We start from the raw sequence: 16120 nt of genomic DNA, 5'->3' as shown, positions 1-16120 counted from the left end.
TTATCAATGAAGCCTCTGATCAATGATACAATGAAGACGTATTGGAATGGTGTTCAATGCCTCAAGTCATGCACTAGAAGGCATGGAACTACATATATAGTTAGCGACAAGGATTCTTATGTCGGGCCCTGAGCGTCCCCAAGACAACCCAGATGGTCCCTCTTCGCCGGACCTGACGCTAGGCGGACGAAAGAGGTGCCGCTGGGCGCTGCGTCATTGCGTCACCTGTCCCCACCAGATGGACAGGCGGGCTTGAATGCCGGGCCCTTTGTGCACTGTCTGCTCTCCGGGTTTGAAACGACAGGACTGATGACCCTGGGTGGAGTACCGGCGAGCATTGGGCCTCACGAGCAACGTCGGCCCGACAGTGAAGCCCAGGCAAGCTCAACATCAAGGTCCGGCCCGCCTGCACGCTTGGTTTGGCTCGGATCATCCTGCAAGGAGATCACCAAGGCTCGCGTGCCAGCTGTTCCCGTCAGTTTGCTTGTGTGCAGCTTACGGCACAACCTACTGTGAACCTAGGTATACCGAATGGCGGGCAGCAAGCAGCTCCGCTCCCCCCTCACCCTCTTCCGGCACTGTGTACATGCATCAGGCACAATAGGTACCGATTCTGGAAACCGCCTGGGGCGCTGAGTCAACTGACCATCCCCTCATCTGGGTCGTGCTGCAGGCCCGAATGCACAGAGGATATTCCCCACCCTTGCGTGACCTGGCGCCTTTTCCTCCCCCCCCCCTTCTACGCTACCTACTTTAGGTACCCCCCCCCAACCGTACAGTAACGTCAGCACTTAACGTATCGTTATCGCTTTCCATAACCTTGACGGAGGGCTTCCATCCTTTATCGTAACCTCCAACCACCACGACCGAATCCCTTTGAACCCGACAACCCACACACCACACCACTCTGCATACGGCACACAGCCCAACACCAAGCCAACTCCTGCCCTTCAAAGACAGGACGTGAAATCTTCCTTCTACCAGCGACAGTAGCGCCGGTAGGCCATCCGACACCGCCCAACATGTCTTCTCCGCGCCGCCGGATCGAGACCGATGTACGTGGTCCTGCTCCGCCGCCGTCCTTCCCGCGGCGAATTCCTGGCGTGCACCAGATCCTCTGAACTGACACGAGAGGTGGTCCAGGTCATGAAGATGTGCGTATCTCTCTTGGCCATGCCGCCCTCGCGGTTGCCATCATCCCCCAGGCCTTGCACGCGTCACTCGAGGCCGCGGGCCTCAACCGCCCCTCTCGTCGGTTTCCCACGGCGCTGACAAAGCCCCTAGGCTCATGAGCGACTATGAGGTGACGCTGGTCAACGACAACAGTAGGTCACTCCGCTGCACGGCCCTTCCCTTGCAATCTGAATGACGCAATATGTTGCTAACTTGCACACCTCCCCGCAGTGTAAGCTAACCCCGCCATCACCGGTGCCGACGACCGGAGCTGCGATGGCCCTCGGCGTTTCCGTCTGAGGAGCCAAGACTAACGTGAGCTCGTTCTCCTCGGATACAGGCAGGAGTTCTTTGTGCGGTTTAAGGGGCCCGCAGAGAGTTAGTTCCCGCTACCCCCCCTCCCCTGACAAGGCTCGGTCGAGTTTCTGCCCTTGGGAGGGCGATACGCTTCGCCGAGAACGACGCAACCTTTGATGAACAACTGGCTGACAAAACCACAACAGCCCCTTTTGAGGGCGGCGTCTGGAAGGTGCACGTCGAGCTGCCCGACCAGTACCCATACAAATCGCCCAGCATCGGGTTTGTGAACCGCATCTTCCATCCCAACATTGACGAGCTGTAAGCAGCGTCCGACGCAAGGCAACTAGCGGGACCGGCTAGATGCTTGGTCTCCTTCTCCCCTTATCCCGGGTTTCCAAGACTCACTAACACGCCGGACACTCTCACACAACAAAAAAGTTCCGGCTCCGTCTGCCTCGACGTCATCAATCAGACCTGGTCGCCCATGTACGACATGATCAACATCTTCGAGGTGTTTCTTCCTCAGCTGCTGCGCTACCCGAACCCCTCCGACCCGCTCAACGGCGAGGCCGCCGCGCTCTTGCTTAGGGACCCCAAGAACTACGAGGCCAAGGTCAAGGACTATGTCCAGCGGTACGCGTCCAAGGGGGCCGCCGACGAGGCCGGGGCCGAGAGCGAGGACGACGACGAGCTCTCGTCCGTCGGAAGCTACAACGACGAGGATGACGATGAAGACGCACAGGCTGCGGGGCAGATGGATGATGTATGAACGGTTGTGGAAGGGGCGGGCGGGGCAAGATGATCGGTTGGATTCGACGGATGAGTGCGTTGCCATAGGAGGCGTAGCTCGGCGTATGGGGCGGCGGAGGGTTTCGGAGATGGTGGGTTTTTCTTTCTCTCTTCCCTTTACACACCGGTCTCTTCTCTTTAGCTAGGTTGTCTGTTTGGAGTTGTATACGGCGGTGTGCTTGGGTTTTGCTTCGTTTTCGTCTTGATCTGCGTTTTGGTCCGCTCTCCGCTCCTCCTAGGAGCACGGCGCTGAAGACCCGCATGGCGGATGGGCAAAGGGTTGAATCTGGGTGGTGGCAGTTCGGCGCTTCTCGGGCTTTGTTCGGTAGGTAGCATAGATGCACACTTTTCACCTTGATTTCACCATGTTGCAGAAAGCTGCATAGCGGCTCCCCGTAAGATGGGCATCCTGGTCGGATGAGACTAGTGACGCATTATTAGTCTTCAACATGCCGACCCTGAACGATAAGTAACGAAACATCCAACGCCATCCCGACCGACACCTTCTATCCCCAGGGTATCATTGTCTACGCCGTAGAGATTCCAGGCCCCATCCGTTTCGTGTCACACGTGCCAAATTCCCCATAGCATACCGCTTTTCGGAAGGGGTTGGCTTCGGATCTCAGTCCGAGTCCGAACCGTAGTCCACCAAAGGCGTCGTGCCAGCGGCGCCTTTCGAGGATGGCGTCTCGTTGCCCTCCTCGGCAGTCGTCGATGCCGGTGGTGCAGAAGAAGGACGAGGAGGGTCAGGGGCTTCTTCCAACGCCCGTTTCCTCTTGAGCCCGACCAGGCGCGGTCGTTCCTTTTTGCTGCTCCCGCCAAAGTCGAGAAACGGGTCCCTTTCCGCGCGCGTGTTGCTGACGATCTCGGCGACGAGGTTCTCGCGCACCCGCGCGGCTTTGATTTCGGATTTGAGCTTCTTCGGGGTCGCCTTGGCGTCGCCCGCCTTGTCTCCCGAGCCGCCGTTGGAGGCAGACGGTTCGAAGAGGGGCTTTGCCAGCGCCTTGTTGAAGCGGGCATGGCGCACCGGGTCCGCATCCCCGTCCCCATCGCCGCCTCCCCCGCCCGCGGCGTCGACCACGCTCCCAAAGTCCACCAGCCTCGCCCTCCGCGCATCCTCCTCCGTCTCCGGGAGCAGGTCGATCCCGATCCCGCCCAGGCGCGCCTTGATGCCGTCGGCACGCGCCGCCTCGCGCTCCCGCGCATGCCGCCCGGCCCGAAACGCCTTCCGGAGCCGCTTGTTCTGGGAATATGGGTCCCCCCACCTCCTTGCCTCTGCCTCCTGCAGCTCGGCAATCCTCCGCGACACCTCCAGCAGCCGCTCGCGGTCCGCAATCGTCTTCTCCAGCCGCTCAAACGCCGTCTCCCTCTGCTCGGCGAGCTCGCGCGGCGTCGGCCTCGGAGCGACGGCCCCGAGGCTCGCCACCAGGCTCCCGCTCTCCTCCCCGGCGTCCGCCCCGCCGCCGTAGTCCCTCCGCCGCGCGCCCGAGACGACGACGAAGTCGGCCCGCGCCGGGTCGGTGCGCATCTCGATCTCGCCGCCGCAGTCGGCGTGGCGCATGCGAAAGGACCAGACGGGCGTCGAGTGGTAGGCGCCGGCGCGGCGCTTCTCGGCGTTGAAGCGAACCCCCTGGCCGATGAGCGTCGGCTTGGGGCAGTGCGCGCACCAGACGGCGAAGGGCATCTCGAAGCGGACGACGGGGGCGGAGGCGGCGCCGGCGCCGGCGCGTCGCTTGGAGCGGGAGAAGGGCGCGCCGCCGCCCGGGTCGTTGTCGCCGTCGGGCGGGTGGTAGCGGCCCATGTTGAAGCCCTGCATGTTTGGCGAGGGTTCTGCCGGTTGGTCGCCGGTGGTGGTTCGGATCCGACGGGGCGAGGGCGGAAGCGTCTGTGGTGGCGTTTCGAGGTTCGATGCGATGGCGAGCGGTGGCGTGTTGGGTTGTGGTCGTGCGGCGCGCGCGGGGTGAAAGCGACGGGTTCCGTCCGGGTTGTCCTAGTACAGCGGGCGAGGTCGTGTCGCTTGTGAAAACCCTAACCCTTGCCAGCTACCCCTGATCGCAATCAACATGCATCAACGCTTCGTTGCCAGCTCCCTCCGTCCATCACGTCGCCCTGGATTTACCACACATCCAGCACCTGTTAGATTGACTGGAATGGTTGTCCTTGGCATGGATACTCCGGCCTGATGAGCAGGGTTCATTGGAAACAATGGTGGAGGGGAAGAACCGGCCTTGCACATGCGATTTCGGGGCAGAGTCATACTTACCGGTGACGAAGCCGGTGGTGTTCCCCATTCCTACGAGGTGGCTGCAAAAGCAAGGGGGGACGGATGGATGCTGGCTATACCCGCGTGGAATGCGACGCATGATACCTTTGAGCTGGGCCCGGCGGGGAAGGGGTCAAAAAGGAGGAGCGTGTTGGAGGTGGGGAATGAGGGTGTCAACTGGGGGGGAGGGTATCAGGTGAGTTGTTGGTTGTGTTTCTTCTCGTTTATTTTCTCCTTCGTTACCCGTGTGTGTGTGTGTATGTGTGTGTGTGTGTGTGTGTGTTTGTTGTTCCCTTCGGGTATGTTACTCTACCGTGTGATCATTCATTCAGGCGTCTGGTTCGACATCTACGCAACAACTAACGGTGGCAACGGCACGACACCGGCTTACATTTCCAGCTGAAAATACACACCACTGGAGCAGCTCAGGAGCTGACTACGTGTTATGTAGCTAGGTAAATCGACAAGCCTAGATCGGGCATCCCTTCCCTGGTCCTACAATGTCAATGCCCGAATGCCCGTCAACCCTTCGTCGTCCATAGACTGGTTGGTATGTGGCGAGCGGTTGTAAGCGTGAGTCTGTAGGCGGACAGTTCCGCCGAAGCAGTATCAAAACGGTCAGCTAGAGTAAAGGTAAACAGAGGCGAGGGCATAGCTGGTGATGTACGTGTCTCTCACATCTAGGAATGACTGCTATGGAAAACTGTCCATTCTGTGTATTTCCCCTACAAGTTCTGCCCCCTTGACGCACTCCAAACTTGCTCCTCTTCGCTATCAACACCATCGCAATTGCTATCATTATCATCATCAGTGTCCCCACCCTCGAAGCCCTCAGGAATACCCAAACCCTCATCGAAACCCAAAACCATTACCAACATGTGCACTCAGTACTGGAAGAAATACCTGTGTGGCCACAAGCAAAAGGACGGTGGCGTCAAGAAGTGCTATAAAAACGACTGCAAGTGGGCGGAGGATAAGGTGGAGTCGGAGAGTACTTATTGCTCAAGCTGCTCCGACGCTTCCTCGAGTGGGCGGAAGCGCTGAGGTGAGTCGTGGGTGAGAACGCTTGGGGCGGAGTTTAATGAGGCTTGGCGACCTCTGGCGTGGCGAGAGCTTTTCTCTTTGCGTTCTCGCCACGATGTCAGACATACCTCACGCTGCTCTGCTGCCGATGAGTTTGTACGTAGGTTATAGTGCATAAAGTCCAGCACTGGCTTTTGCAACATGGTGGAAAGTGAGGACGATGGATGTTTCCTGGTATCATCAGCTGCCTCTCGAGACCGTGCTAACCTCGAAGATGTCCCGTTTTTCGCTGAGAGAATATCTGCAGGAAGAGACTGGTATTTTCCATTTCGTGTGTTGCTCGGGTGTGCTGTGCCAGATAATGACATGAACCTCTTTTCGTATCATCACCAGATAAGCCTACCTAGTACCCTTTGCTTGTTGTTTATGTTCGCAATGGTTCGATACGTAGCCACAACTAGGTGCCATATTTCCCTGCTGGGGATACATGCTGCCGGAGCGGTCGAAAGATTAACGGCATATCATGCGTTTTGCATATTGGCATTTATATGGAATGTATCCAGAGAACCCTATCTAATCCCAACGACGAACCCAAACGCCATTATGCTCTCATGCTATGCAATTGAAAGCCCCAACGCCCGCGCTGAAGGCAAACAAGCTCATGCTGTGCCCTTTCGCCGCCGTATCTCGATGGTGGTCTTCACGGGGGGTATCTGGTTGTGCCCAAACCATACGGGTTTTGGCCGCTCAGGCAGCGGTTTGAACTCGTAATTGTGTACGAGATAGGCTAGTATCATTTTAAGCTCATGCGCGACGAAGAAGCGCCCGGGGCTATGTATGCCTTTGCGTCAGCCAAGCGTTGCTCTTCTGGAAGAAAGAGAGAGGCCTCCTTACCATGCATGCCGGCCGTGGCTAAACGGCAGGTACTCCGCACTCGTCGTGACCATCCCCAGGCGCATGGCGCGCATCATCTCGTCCGGGTCGATCTTCTCCCCTCTCTCAGCGGCCTCGCGGGCGCGAGCCTCGATCTCCTCACGCTGGCGCGAGAATCGCCAGGGGTCGTAGCGGTTCGGGTCCGGGTAGATGTCCGGGTCGTGGTGAATCCCGGCCATATCGAGCGTCAGGGATGCTCCGTATGGCGCATGCCAGCCCTCCGTGGCGTTGGTAACGCCCTCCGGAGCGACGACTTTGCGATGCGTGAGCCCCCTGGCAAAGGTGCTAAGACGCATGCTCTCCTTGATGGCGCTGTCGGTGCGATGAAGGCTCATGAGCCCCTGCTTGGACCAGGACCCCGGGGATTCCTCCTCGGACAGCACGCCGGCCGTCTCCTCACGAATGACGCCGAGAACGTTGAGGGACGGGTCGGCGCTGAGAAGGTCGATCGTGAGGTTAAAGCCGGTTACCACGGTGGTGTGAATGGCGGCAAACTCGACGGGCAGTATGCGCTTGGAGAGCATCTCCGGGTTGAGCTCGTGGTTGAGACCCTCGGCGCGGGCCTGCCGGATCAACCAGGTGACCATGTCCTCAGGTGGCTGCCAATCCAGGTAGGCAGGGTCGCCGGAAGCTTTGCGTTCGAAGCCGGCGAGACGCTCCTCGAGGAGGGGCTTGGCTAGAAGGTAAGACTTGCGCCAGCGCCGGTAGTTGGACAGGGCGACGAGCGGAGGAGCGACAATGGGCTTGAAGACGCGCGGGACCAAGTCGAGCAGGATGCTATTCCGCACGACATCGTCCGCAAAGGCAACCTGAGCGGCGAGGAAGTCCTTGTTCCGGCACAGCCTCGCGCCGACAATGATGCGGTTCGTGACGCGCGGCACGATGCCGAGCCAGGCCTCCCACAGGTTCACCGTCTTCCAGTCCGTGTCCTTGCCAAAGACATCGTCGATAGCGGCCTCGACCTCCTCCTGAACGCCGGGGATGATGTCGATGATGTTGCGGGCGAGCTGCTTGTGGATGGTTTGGATGGGGAACTGGTCGTCGACACCAAAGAACTGATAGTCGTTGTGGAGGGAGTCGCGGTGTGCTTCCTTGGTGGACAGCACGCGATCCGGGAGCTCGAGCATCCATGCAGCCTGGGAGCGCGGCACGACAATCTCTTGGGGATGGGCCGGGGCGGCGGGAACGACAAAGGCGCGGCCATGTTTGGAGTACTGCGGCGGCATCAATATGCGTTCGCCTGCACCGTTAGCAGGGGAGGTCTCTGGCGCACCTTTTCATAGCCTTCCGAGAACCAGGAGTCGTATCGTGTCACAAAGAGAACCCAATTCTTGAGGGTGCCCACAAAGTCAACGCCGCAGCCGACGCGCGGCAGGGACTCGGAATAGCGGGGCTTCCGTGTGAAGTCAACCAGAAAGGAGGCGAAGGTGAAAAGAACGGCGAAGACGATGAGGCGGCTGGGAGTCAAAAGCTCGATCAGCTGGGAGCAGAGGCTGGCGATCATGACCATGGTGCCTCGAATGCAACCGCCTGCGCGGTGGAACGACGGGAGGCGGGTCGAAGGTGGTGAGGTGGGTTGGACAAGATGCCAACTCCCGACGGGAACGGGATATCACGGATGTTCTGGGTAATTAGGTCCTACAAGCACTCGGCTCGGCCTGGATGGTAGGAGGAGGAATGTTTCTCGACCAAAATTCATGGTTGCTGACATTGCGGCGTCGGGATGCGGCAGGGCGGCCAGGGGTTGTCAGATCTGTGGATGACGGAGTCGACGCCTCAAGGTTCTGAAACAAAAGACAGAGGACCGCGCGCTCGGGGTATCCCTTTGCTGTGGTGTGGTATCGCAGTATTGCAGGTGATTGTTTGCTTGGCGCCCCACTGGCTCAGAAGGGAGCGAAAGTGATGCAAGCCAAGCAGGGGTCAGCCCAGGAACTGGACAACGCTGAAGTGTGGGGCAACGTGGGGCAGTGGGGGAGGGGGGGGGGGTTCAAACGGCCCGGGAGGGGCGGGTACCACACACGGAGTGCCGGGTCCTGGACCACAGCAGGTCACATAGTCCAGCTTTCTTGGTGATCAACCTAGGAACAACCTAACAGACGGGACGGATTGGCAGTCCATTGGTTTGACATCTTTGTCTTCGTGTTTTTTTGTCAAAGTTGTTTCCGATTTCTGTCCCGATGTTGGACTGCTAGGTGCCATGAATTATACAGCACAAGTCCCAGCCTCCACTCATGCCGTTCCCTGGTCAAAGAAAACTTGCTGAGGTACACCGTCGGATGAACTGGATGCCGGGCGATGGCATATACTTAGACACCTCAGGACGGCAGATCTAATCACCGGGCTCTCGGGTCCCTTTCATTCAGACGGGACCTTAACTTCCCAGAGAAACGGAAAGTTTGGAGCCAGGGGATCCATGATGGAAAGTGTGATTTTGCAGGTTGATGCTTCCCTGTTTCTTTGAAAGCGTTGGATATTGCTGCCTGGGACCAGTCTTCGCCTCTGAATTCGGGGTTAGGGGTTCTATTTGACAGTCTTGGTCCTGACCTGTGTTGCCTGAACTTCCGTTCCTTACCTGACCTCGCGCATCAAGTCGACACTCGAGTGCCCTGGTTCATGGGGGTGTTTCTTGGTATTAGCAGGAATACTTGTCCTCGCCATGTCGACCTTCAACGGTATCGTGGCCGAATTTCCCGACATTCGAGGTACTTGAGGCTTCAGTTCCAACCTCTTTTCTCCCTCAGCTAACGGGATGATCAGTCGACTTCTTCCGCTCCCATCCAGACCGCCAGCCACCACTGGCATGTTTCTTGAGCCACATCCATAGCGACCATCTTGCTGGCTTGGAGTCTCTCCGCTCGCCATTGTAGGCTATCGGCCCGGCCAACCCCTCTGTTGTTTCCCGAGCAGCATGTGACAGGATCTATGGGGACTTATACCCTAGTCCTGAACCCCAGCAGGCATTCTGCCTGCTCAGACCGCTATTCTGGGCATCCATCGTATATATAAGGAGCCTCCAGGAGAGGTATATTAGATAGTTGTTTTCTTCTTTGGAATAACAGCTTCCAACCACTCCTTTCCGCCGTATACACTCTTACAGGTCCGGGCTATTACAGTTATAAGCCCGGTGCCTTCCTGCTACGCAGAAAGAGAACCTCCCCTTCTTATTATAAGCCTTTAAATTAATCTTTAAAGCGTTTAGTTCGTTTATTTTCTCCTCTCTCTCTTAAAACCCGTCGCTAACTATTAAAGTACCTTTCTCGGCAAGATAGACTTAGTCCTTAAGGATTATACTCTTAGCGTTGTACGGCTAGAGACCTTCCGCGACTAGGGACGATAGTTCGATTACGTCCGAAACGAAGCTTGTACCTATAGCGTATAGCAGATCTGTAGACTAGAAGTAAACGCTAAAACGGTTCTAAAGATCCTTAACAACAACTAAAAGCCGTTTTACACAGACGCTTACTTAAAGGTCCAGTAGCAGCTTAGGATTTAATACTAGCGAGAGCTTCGGGACTAGCAGAACGCTAATCCGGAGGAAAGGGGCCCTGAACTAGAAAAACTAGGAGAACCTTTTAAGTTTAACGTAGATTACGTATACGAGTAGAACCTCCTCTAATACTTCCTAAAGACCCTACAAAACGATTTAAATAACTAGAGGAAGGCTTATAACGCAGTATACTATCTTATCTTTAACATCGTTTAGAAGGATCTGCTTAAAAACGCTTTTAACCTCTTTACATTAATAAAACAGCTATAGATCTGCTATAACGTCCTATATATTCTAGAAGTCTAAATTGTTTTTATTTAGACGGTAAGGATAGAGGCGTTTTATAAGGCTTTCTTTAACGTCTTCGATAGAGCCGAAACAGCTATAAACCCTTTCGAATAGATTATAAACTTCTATCGTAAGTATTACAACGTATTTGTAAACGGAGTTACCAATATAATCAGTCTCCTAGCTATTACGGCTTTTCTAAATATTGTTTAGAAGCGTATTGCCCTAGGATAGGCCTATACTAAATATATATTTTTAGCCGACAGAGTTATCTAAAGCGACCCTAAGGAAATTATAGAGGTATATATAGACCAGTTATACCGATTTCTCCTCTAGAACGGAGCCGGAGTATATATTTTATTATATATTTACGTTACTTTCGGAAGATATAAGTAGTTATCTAACTAATAAAACCTATTAAAACAAGGGTCTGATAAGAAAAATAGCGGTAATAGTAAAGGTAAGCCTTTTAGGTTAAGGGGTAGCTATAGATAAGGAAAAGGTAGGAATAGTAGTAGAAAAGGCGGTAATTAAAGCTATAACTAGTCTAATAATTAAAATAGGAAAGTAAACCGAACGCTAAAGGTTTATTATAACTGCCTATACGGAATCCTTAAATAATATTATTGGATACCGATTAAATACTTTAATCTTAAAGCTACTATAACTAGTAAAAGCGAAAGAAGCGGTATAATATCCTAGAGCCTATACTAATATATCCTTAACGACCTTATAAAGCTTTAATAGGCGGACCTTAAAGACGAGTTATAAGCTTAAGGGATAAGACTCTTTAGTCCCGGAGTATTATACTTATTATTAGGACTAGGTAACGAAGAACCTTTTCCTAGTTTAATCGGAGTTAAATTAAAACTCGATAATAATAAAGACTTTTCAGGGCTTCTTATTAAAGCGGTAATCCTTTACGACCTATAGATAAGAATTCAACTTCCCTCCGGTATCTATACTATATTTATTACCAACTATTATCCGTTTTATAATTTTATTCTTCTAGATAACTACAGAGTAGTCTATATTATTAACAATAAGTTACGATTTAAGCCTGGATCCTAGTATAAAATCGATAACCTAAACAATTATATAGGGGCGGGTATAACCTTTTTCTAAGTATAAGCCCGTAGGCAATAAAGGCTTAGGAATATATTGAATAGTAATAGAGGTCCTAATACTAAGGATTTAATTCTGGAAGATACGGTTTTTATTAACGGGTTTTACGTTAATATTATATTAGAGGTAGCTTTTAAATAGGCAGGCCTCTAGTATTACAGGTAGGACGGAACCCTTTGTTATAGCCCTATAAAGCGTAGTCTAGTAATAAAATAGTTAGTCCGTAAATATAATTTAGTATTCCTTAAATATAACGTTCGTTCTATTTATTTAAAAGTTCTTTCGCCTAAGTATATTATAACTATATCTCTCGCTGTTATTAAAACCCGTTTAGCTACCTGATCGAAAAAGCTACTTTCTAAAAGAGAGGATACAAAGCGTTTATAGCACTTATACGTAGGATACGTAGGGCCCGAAGTAATACGAAGATTCGTCTCTATAGCTAAAGGAGTTCGGTACAAAGTAGATAGCATCTTAAAAAAGGAGTATAAGAGTTGTATACAGGTATACGCTACTCGAGTTATTTTACGTTAACCCTTTAAGAACCGTACTATAAAACCCTTCTAAAGGATTACTTAGGACCTTTTTAAGTTTAATCCTAGGTTTAACGATTTAAAATAGCTGCTTATAATTAAAGACGAATAGAATAGGAAAGTAATTATAAAAACTTTAATAATTAAGTCGCTGTATACCGTAGTTAGACAGATTAAAGATACTGTATTATAAGTTAATATATAGTTTAGCTTTAAAGTCTGTAAGATCCGGCAGGATAATAATATTAGTACTATCGGTATTAAAGGGTATACGGATTATAAGGTTTGGATTTAGAACTTAGGGATCGATTTTAAACTTACCCTAACTTATACCTCGGAAACTAACGAAGGATCTAAACGTATAGGATATAAGATTATTGAAAGAAGGCTTACTATACTTTTCGAAGCTTGTTTACTTTACAACCTATAGCTAGAAGCTACAAAAGCGGCTGCCTAGCTAATTAATATTACGCTTTTATAGCGTAACGATTAGAAATTACTAAACGAGAAACTATACTTATAGTTTCGGTAATACTTCTATTAGTATTAACCCGAGTTTATAGATAATCGTATACGAGATCTAAGGCTTTACTTTAATAACCTATACGTATACGGATGCCAGGTATACCTATTTAATAAGTAACGAAAGGTAAATATTTACCGGAAACTATTTAAAACAACCGAAAGAGCCTATATCGGTTACCTGGTTAGGTATTAGGTAACTAATATCTACCGGATTTAAGTTCTTTAGCTTAAAAGGGTTATTATTACACGGAACGTAATCTTCGATAAGAAGCTTTTCTATAAACCTGGTAAAGAATATATATCCCTATAACCGCTTTAAATTATAAAGGATATTATAAAGCTACTTAAGTCCGATACAGGGTACCGGGACGCTAATATAATAAAAGAGCTTAATAATATTAACTTTAAGAGTCTAGAATACTTAGTATCTTTTAAAAGGCTAAAGATAAGTTTTAACCGGTTAAAGGGTTAAGACTTAAGGGTAGGAGTATAAGTAAAGAGTATACTTCTTATAAATACTTTTATTAAGCTGTTAAAAGCAGGATCGTTTACAACTAAACTCCTAACCCTAAAGCCGTTTATTAGTCTTCTATCGCTTTATATAAAACTTAGTAGGGTTACAAATATTAAACCTTATACTAGTAATACTTATTGTAAAGGTATAATAGTTAAAGACTAGTATTCTATTAATAAGACTGTAGAGCTTAGTACGCTTTTGTTAAGCCTTTATGATAATAATACCGTAGGACTCCTTATAGTTAAAGAGAAGCCTCTACAGCCGGCAAACGGTATTTATAGACTATTGTAAAGCGTTTATTATACCGTAAATACTATAATAAAACAGCAGACTATAGAAAGATAAAACCCTAATCTAGCCCGTATTAAATGTAAATACGTTAGAAAGGTATATAGGCCTACTGTATATTAGAATAGACGGTAAAAAGGTTAGGGGCCTAAAGGTAAAGACGATAATAATAAGTACAGACTTATCGGATTTATATTCGGGATATATCGAGACAATAGTATATATCTGTTAAATTAGAAATATTAGAAAAGCTTTTATATAACCTTTTTCCTAAACAATCCTATTTATAAGGGTAATAGCTTTTAAACTCGTATTATTTACTACGTAGTAGTAGCAGCTGTAAACTAAAGGTTCGTAAAACGCTTAGGTACTACTTCTAAAATACTGAGAATATATTTTTTAAAACTAACTAATACTAAAGTACTTTAGCGCTTTTAAGATATTAAGAACTATAAGTTTAAATACCTATTCCTAAAAGCTTACAACGAAGAGATTAGGAATCTTATTAACTAGAAGACTTAGCGTATTATTTACTATATAGAGGCTAAAGGACGTCCTTTACCTTTTAAATAGGTATTTACGTATAAATTCGATAAATATAGTTATATTGAGAAAGTAAAGGTATATATTTATATTAAAGGCGATCTATAACGCTAAAGTACTTTTAAAACGACCTATGCTACTACCTTTACTACTCGTATATTTTACTTTATAATAACGATCGCTATATATTTTAACTTTAAAGTCTACTAGTTTAATATTAAACAAACATTTTTAAATACCCTTCTAGAAGCGTTAGTGTATTGTAAGCTCCTAGAAGGATATAAGCAGCTAGGGAAGTATATTTAACTTCTGTGGGCCCTTTATAAACTTCGAGAGTTACCTTTCCTCTAATACTAAAAGTTCTCCTCTACCTTATGTAAACTAAGCTTTAAAGCCTTTAAAAAAGAGCCTTGCCTTTTCTACGACGACTAATATAAGGTTACTATTATATTCTACGTCGACGACTATTTTATCTTCTTCTATCGAGATTATACGGATAAGGCAAACCGTATTATAAATATTTTTAAAACTAAGTATAAGCTTTATAAGAAGGGAGAGGCGAAGTAGTTTCTAAGCGTAAGAATTATTAAGGACCGTCCGAAACGTCGGGTATTCTTAGTTTATAACTAATATATTAAAAAGGTAGCTAAAAGGTTTAACATTAACCTTACGGTTTATACGCCCTATATTCCACTTCCCTCCGGCAATCTTGTTAAATATAAGAGGACTGTTTTAAGCGATAAAATTAAGCTTTTCTAAAAGCTTATTGGTTCGATACTTTATATAGCTATTATAATTCGTTTAAACGTAGCTTTTACTGTATTAAAGCTGTTTTATTTCTTAACAAATCCGTTATACTAGTATATCTTTGTAGCGTATTAGGTAGTCTATTACCTGTATAGAACAAAGTATCTAAGGATTATATATATTAGTGAGGAAACTAAGTCGCGAGTACTCTTTATTGTAGAGGACGTATTATTTAATAATTGCTTCGATACTTAAAGGTTTACCTAGGGCTACGTAATAATACTCTTTAGGGGTATAATTGTATAGAAGGCTATAAAGCAATCGATAGTTACTACTTTATTTATAGAAGCCGAACTAATAGCGTTTATAAATATTATTAAGGAAACTATAGCGTTGTAACGCCTTTTTAAAGATATTGCTTTAGACCTTAGAGAGCTATAAGTAATCTATTATAATAATATTAATATAATTAAACTAGTAGTTAAAGATAGAATACGGATAAATACTTCTTTAAAGTACATCGATATTTATAATATATAGGTAAGAGAGCAGGTTGAAAAAGATACTTTTAGTATCGAGTACCTTTAAACGGTATAGATACTAGCTAACGGATTAACGAAGAATCTATTACGATAGCGTTTTAAATATTTTTAGAAGCTTTTTAACCTTTAAAATATTATTAAGCTAGTATAGGATCTAGGGAATAACTTAGAATAAAAGGTTAATTAATAGGATTTACTTCTAGAGACTTTATAATAAGGGCGTAGAGCGTTAAAAACCAATATAATAAACCGATAATTTAAATATCTAACCTATACTTCTTCAGCTCGGCGTACAGACGTACTTTCCGAGCCTCCGCCTCCTTCTCCTTCGCTTTAGTATCCTCCTTAGCCTTTACGTTAGCTAGAAAACGCTTTAAAAGCTCCTTCTCCTTATCCTTATTATTATCCTCCTTTACCGCCTTACTCTTACCCTTATTCTTAGTCTTTTTAGCAAAGAGAGATTTATCCTCCTTCTTCTTCTTATTAGCCGGGCCGGGAGGAACGGAAGTTACCGTTAAAGAACGTTTACAAGTACCGAATAACGTAGAGGGACTGGACTAAGCTAGGGTAGGCAGCGTTAAAACGCTATTAGCAATATAAAGGGGTAAAGTCCTTAGACTCTCCTTTAAAGCCGGGAAAGACTTTAGCTACCAACCCTTAACGATACCGGCCTCTAAGTCTTTATACGTATAACGGGTATAATCGATAATCTATATATTTATCAGAACCTATAGATCGGGTCTCCGAAATAATAAACTTATATTCTTAAAGGCACCGGCTTACTTATATTATATATATTAAACAATAATAAACGCTAGTAAAAAGGGTCTGATACGTAATTAAAAGGATTAGCTAAAAACGTAATATTAGTTGCTATAACAGCTATTTAAAACTTTAAAATAATAAAAAAGAAGTTTTACTTAAGTTTATAAAACGTTATTGTTTTACAATGATAGTAATAGGTTTAATATACGACTAATAAATATAAACCGTCGTTATACTTTAAAGCCGATTTAAAATAACCTATATAGGGCTCGATCTGTC

At 47.7% G+C, this 16120-nt stretch overlaps 3 protein-coding genes across 3 annotated transcripts; 1 reads left to right on the top strand and 2 right to left on the bottom strand.

Annotated features, from left to right (window-relative positions):
- Positions 1 to 1022: 1022 nt before the first annotated feature.
- VTJ83DRAFT_5541 (uncharacterized protein) lies at positions 1023 to 2242 on the top strand (the record flags this gene model as incomplete). Its single annotated transcript, XM_071012153.1, has 6 exons — positions 1023 to 1055; positions 1144 to 1154; positions 1285 to 1329; positions 1514 to 1551; positions 1677 to 1791; positions 1912 to 2242. The coding sequence occupies 6 exons, from the start codon at positions 1023 to 1025 to the stop codon at positions 2240 to 2242; spliced, it is 573 nt and encodes a 190-aa protein (XP_070864916.1).
- A 642-nt stretch (positions 2243 to 2884) lies between these two features.
- VTJ83DRAFT_5540 (uncharacterized protein) lies at positions 2885 to 4078 on the bottom strand (the record flags this gene model as incomplete). The annotated part of the gene is made up of 1 exon (XM_071012152.1): positions 2885 to 4078. The coding sequence occupies one exon, from the start codon at positions 4076 to 4078 to the stop codon at positions 2885 to 2887; it is 1194 nt and encodes a 397-aa protein (XP_070864915.1).
- Positions 4079 to 6207: 2129 nt separating this feature from the next.
- On the bottom strand, positions 6208 to 7991 carry VTJ83DRAFT_5539 (uncharacterized protein; the record flags this gene model as incomplete). The annotated part of the gene is made up of 3 exons (XM_071012150.1): positions 6208 to 6379; positions 6443 to 7695; positions 7755 to 7991. The coding sequence occupies 3 exons, from the start codon at positions 7989 to 7991 to the stop codon at positions 6208 to 6210; spliced, it is 1662 nt and encodes a 553-aa protein (XP_070864914.1).
- Between the last annotated feature and the right edge of the window lie 8129 nt (positions 7992 to 16120).

The sequence above is a fragment of the Remersonia thermophila genome, chromosome 5, assembly GCF_042764415.1.
Source record: "Remersonia thermophila strain ATCC 22073 chromosome 5, whole genome shotgun sequence".
NCBI classification, from domain to species: Eukaryota; Fungi; Ascomycota; class Sordariomycetes; order Sordariales; family Chaetomiaceae; genus Remersonia; species Remersonia thermophila.
Note: the sequence above shows the minus strand (reverse complement) of the source record. Positions and strands in the feature narration are given on the sequence as shown.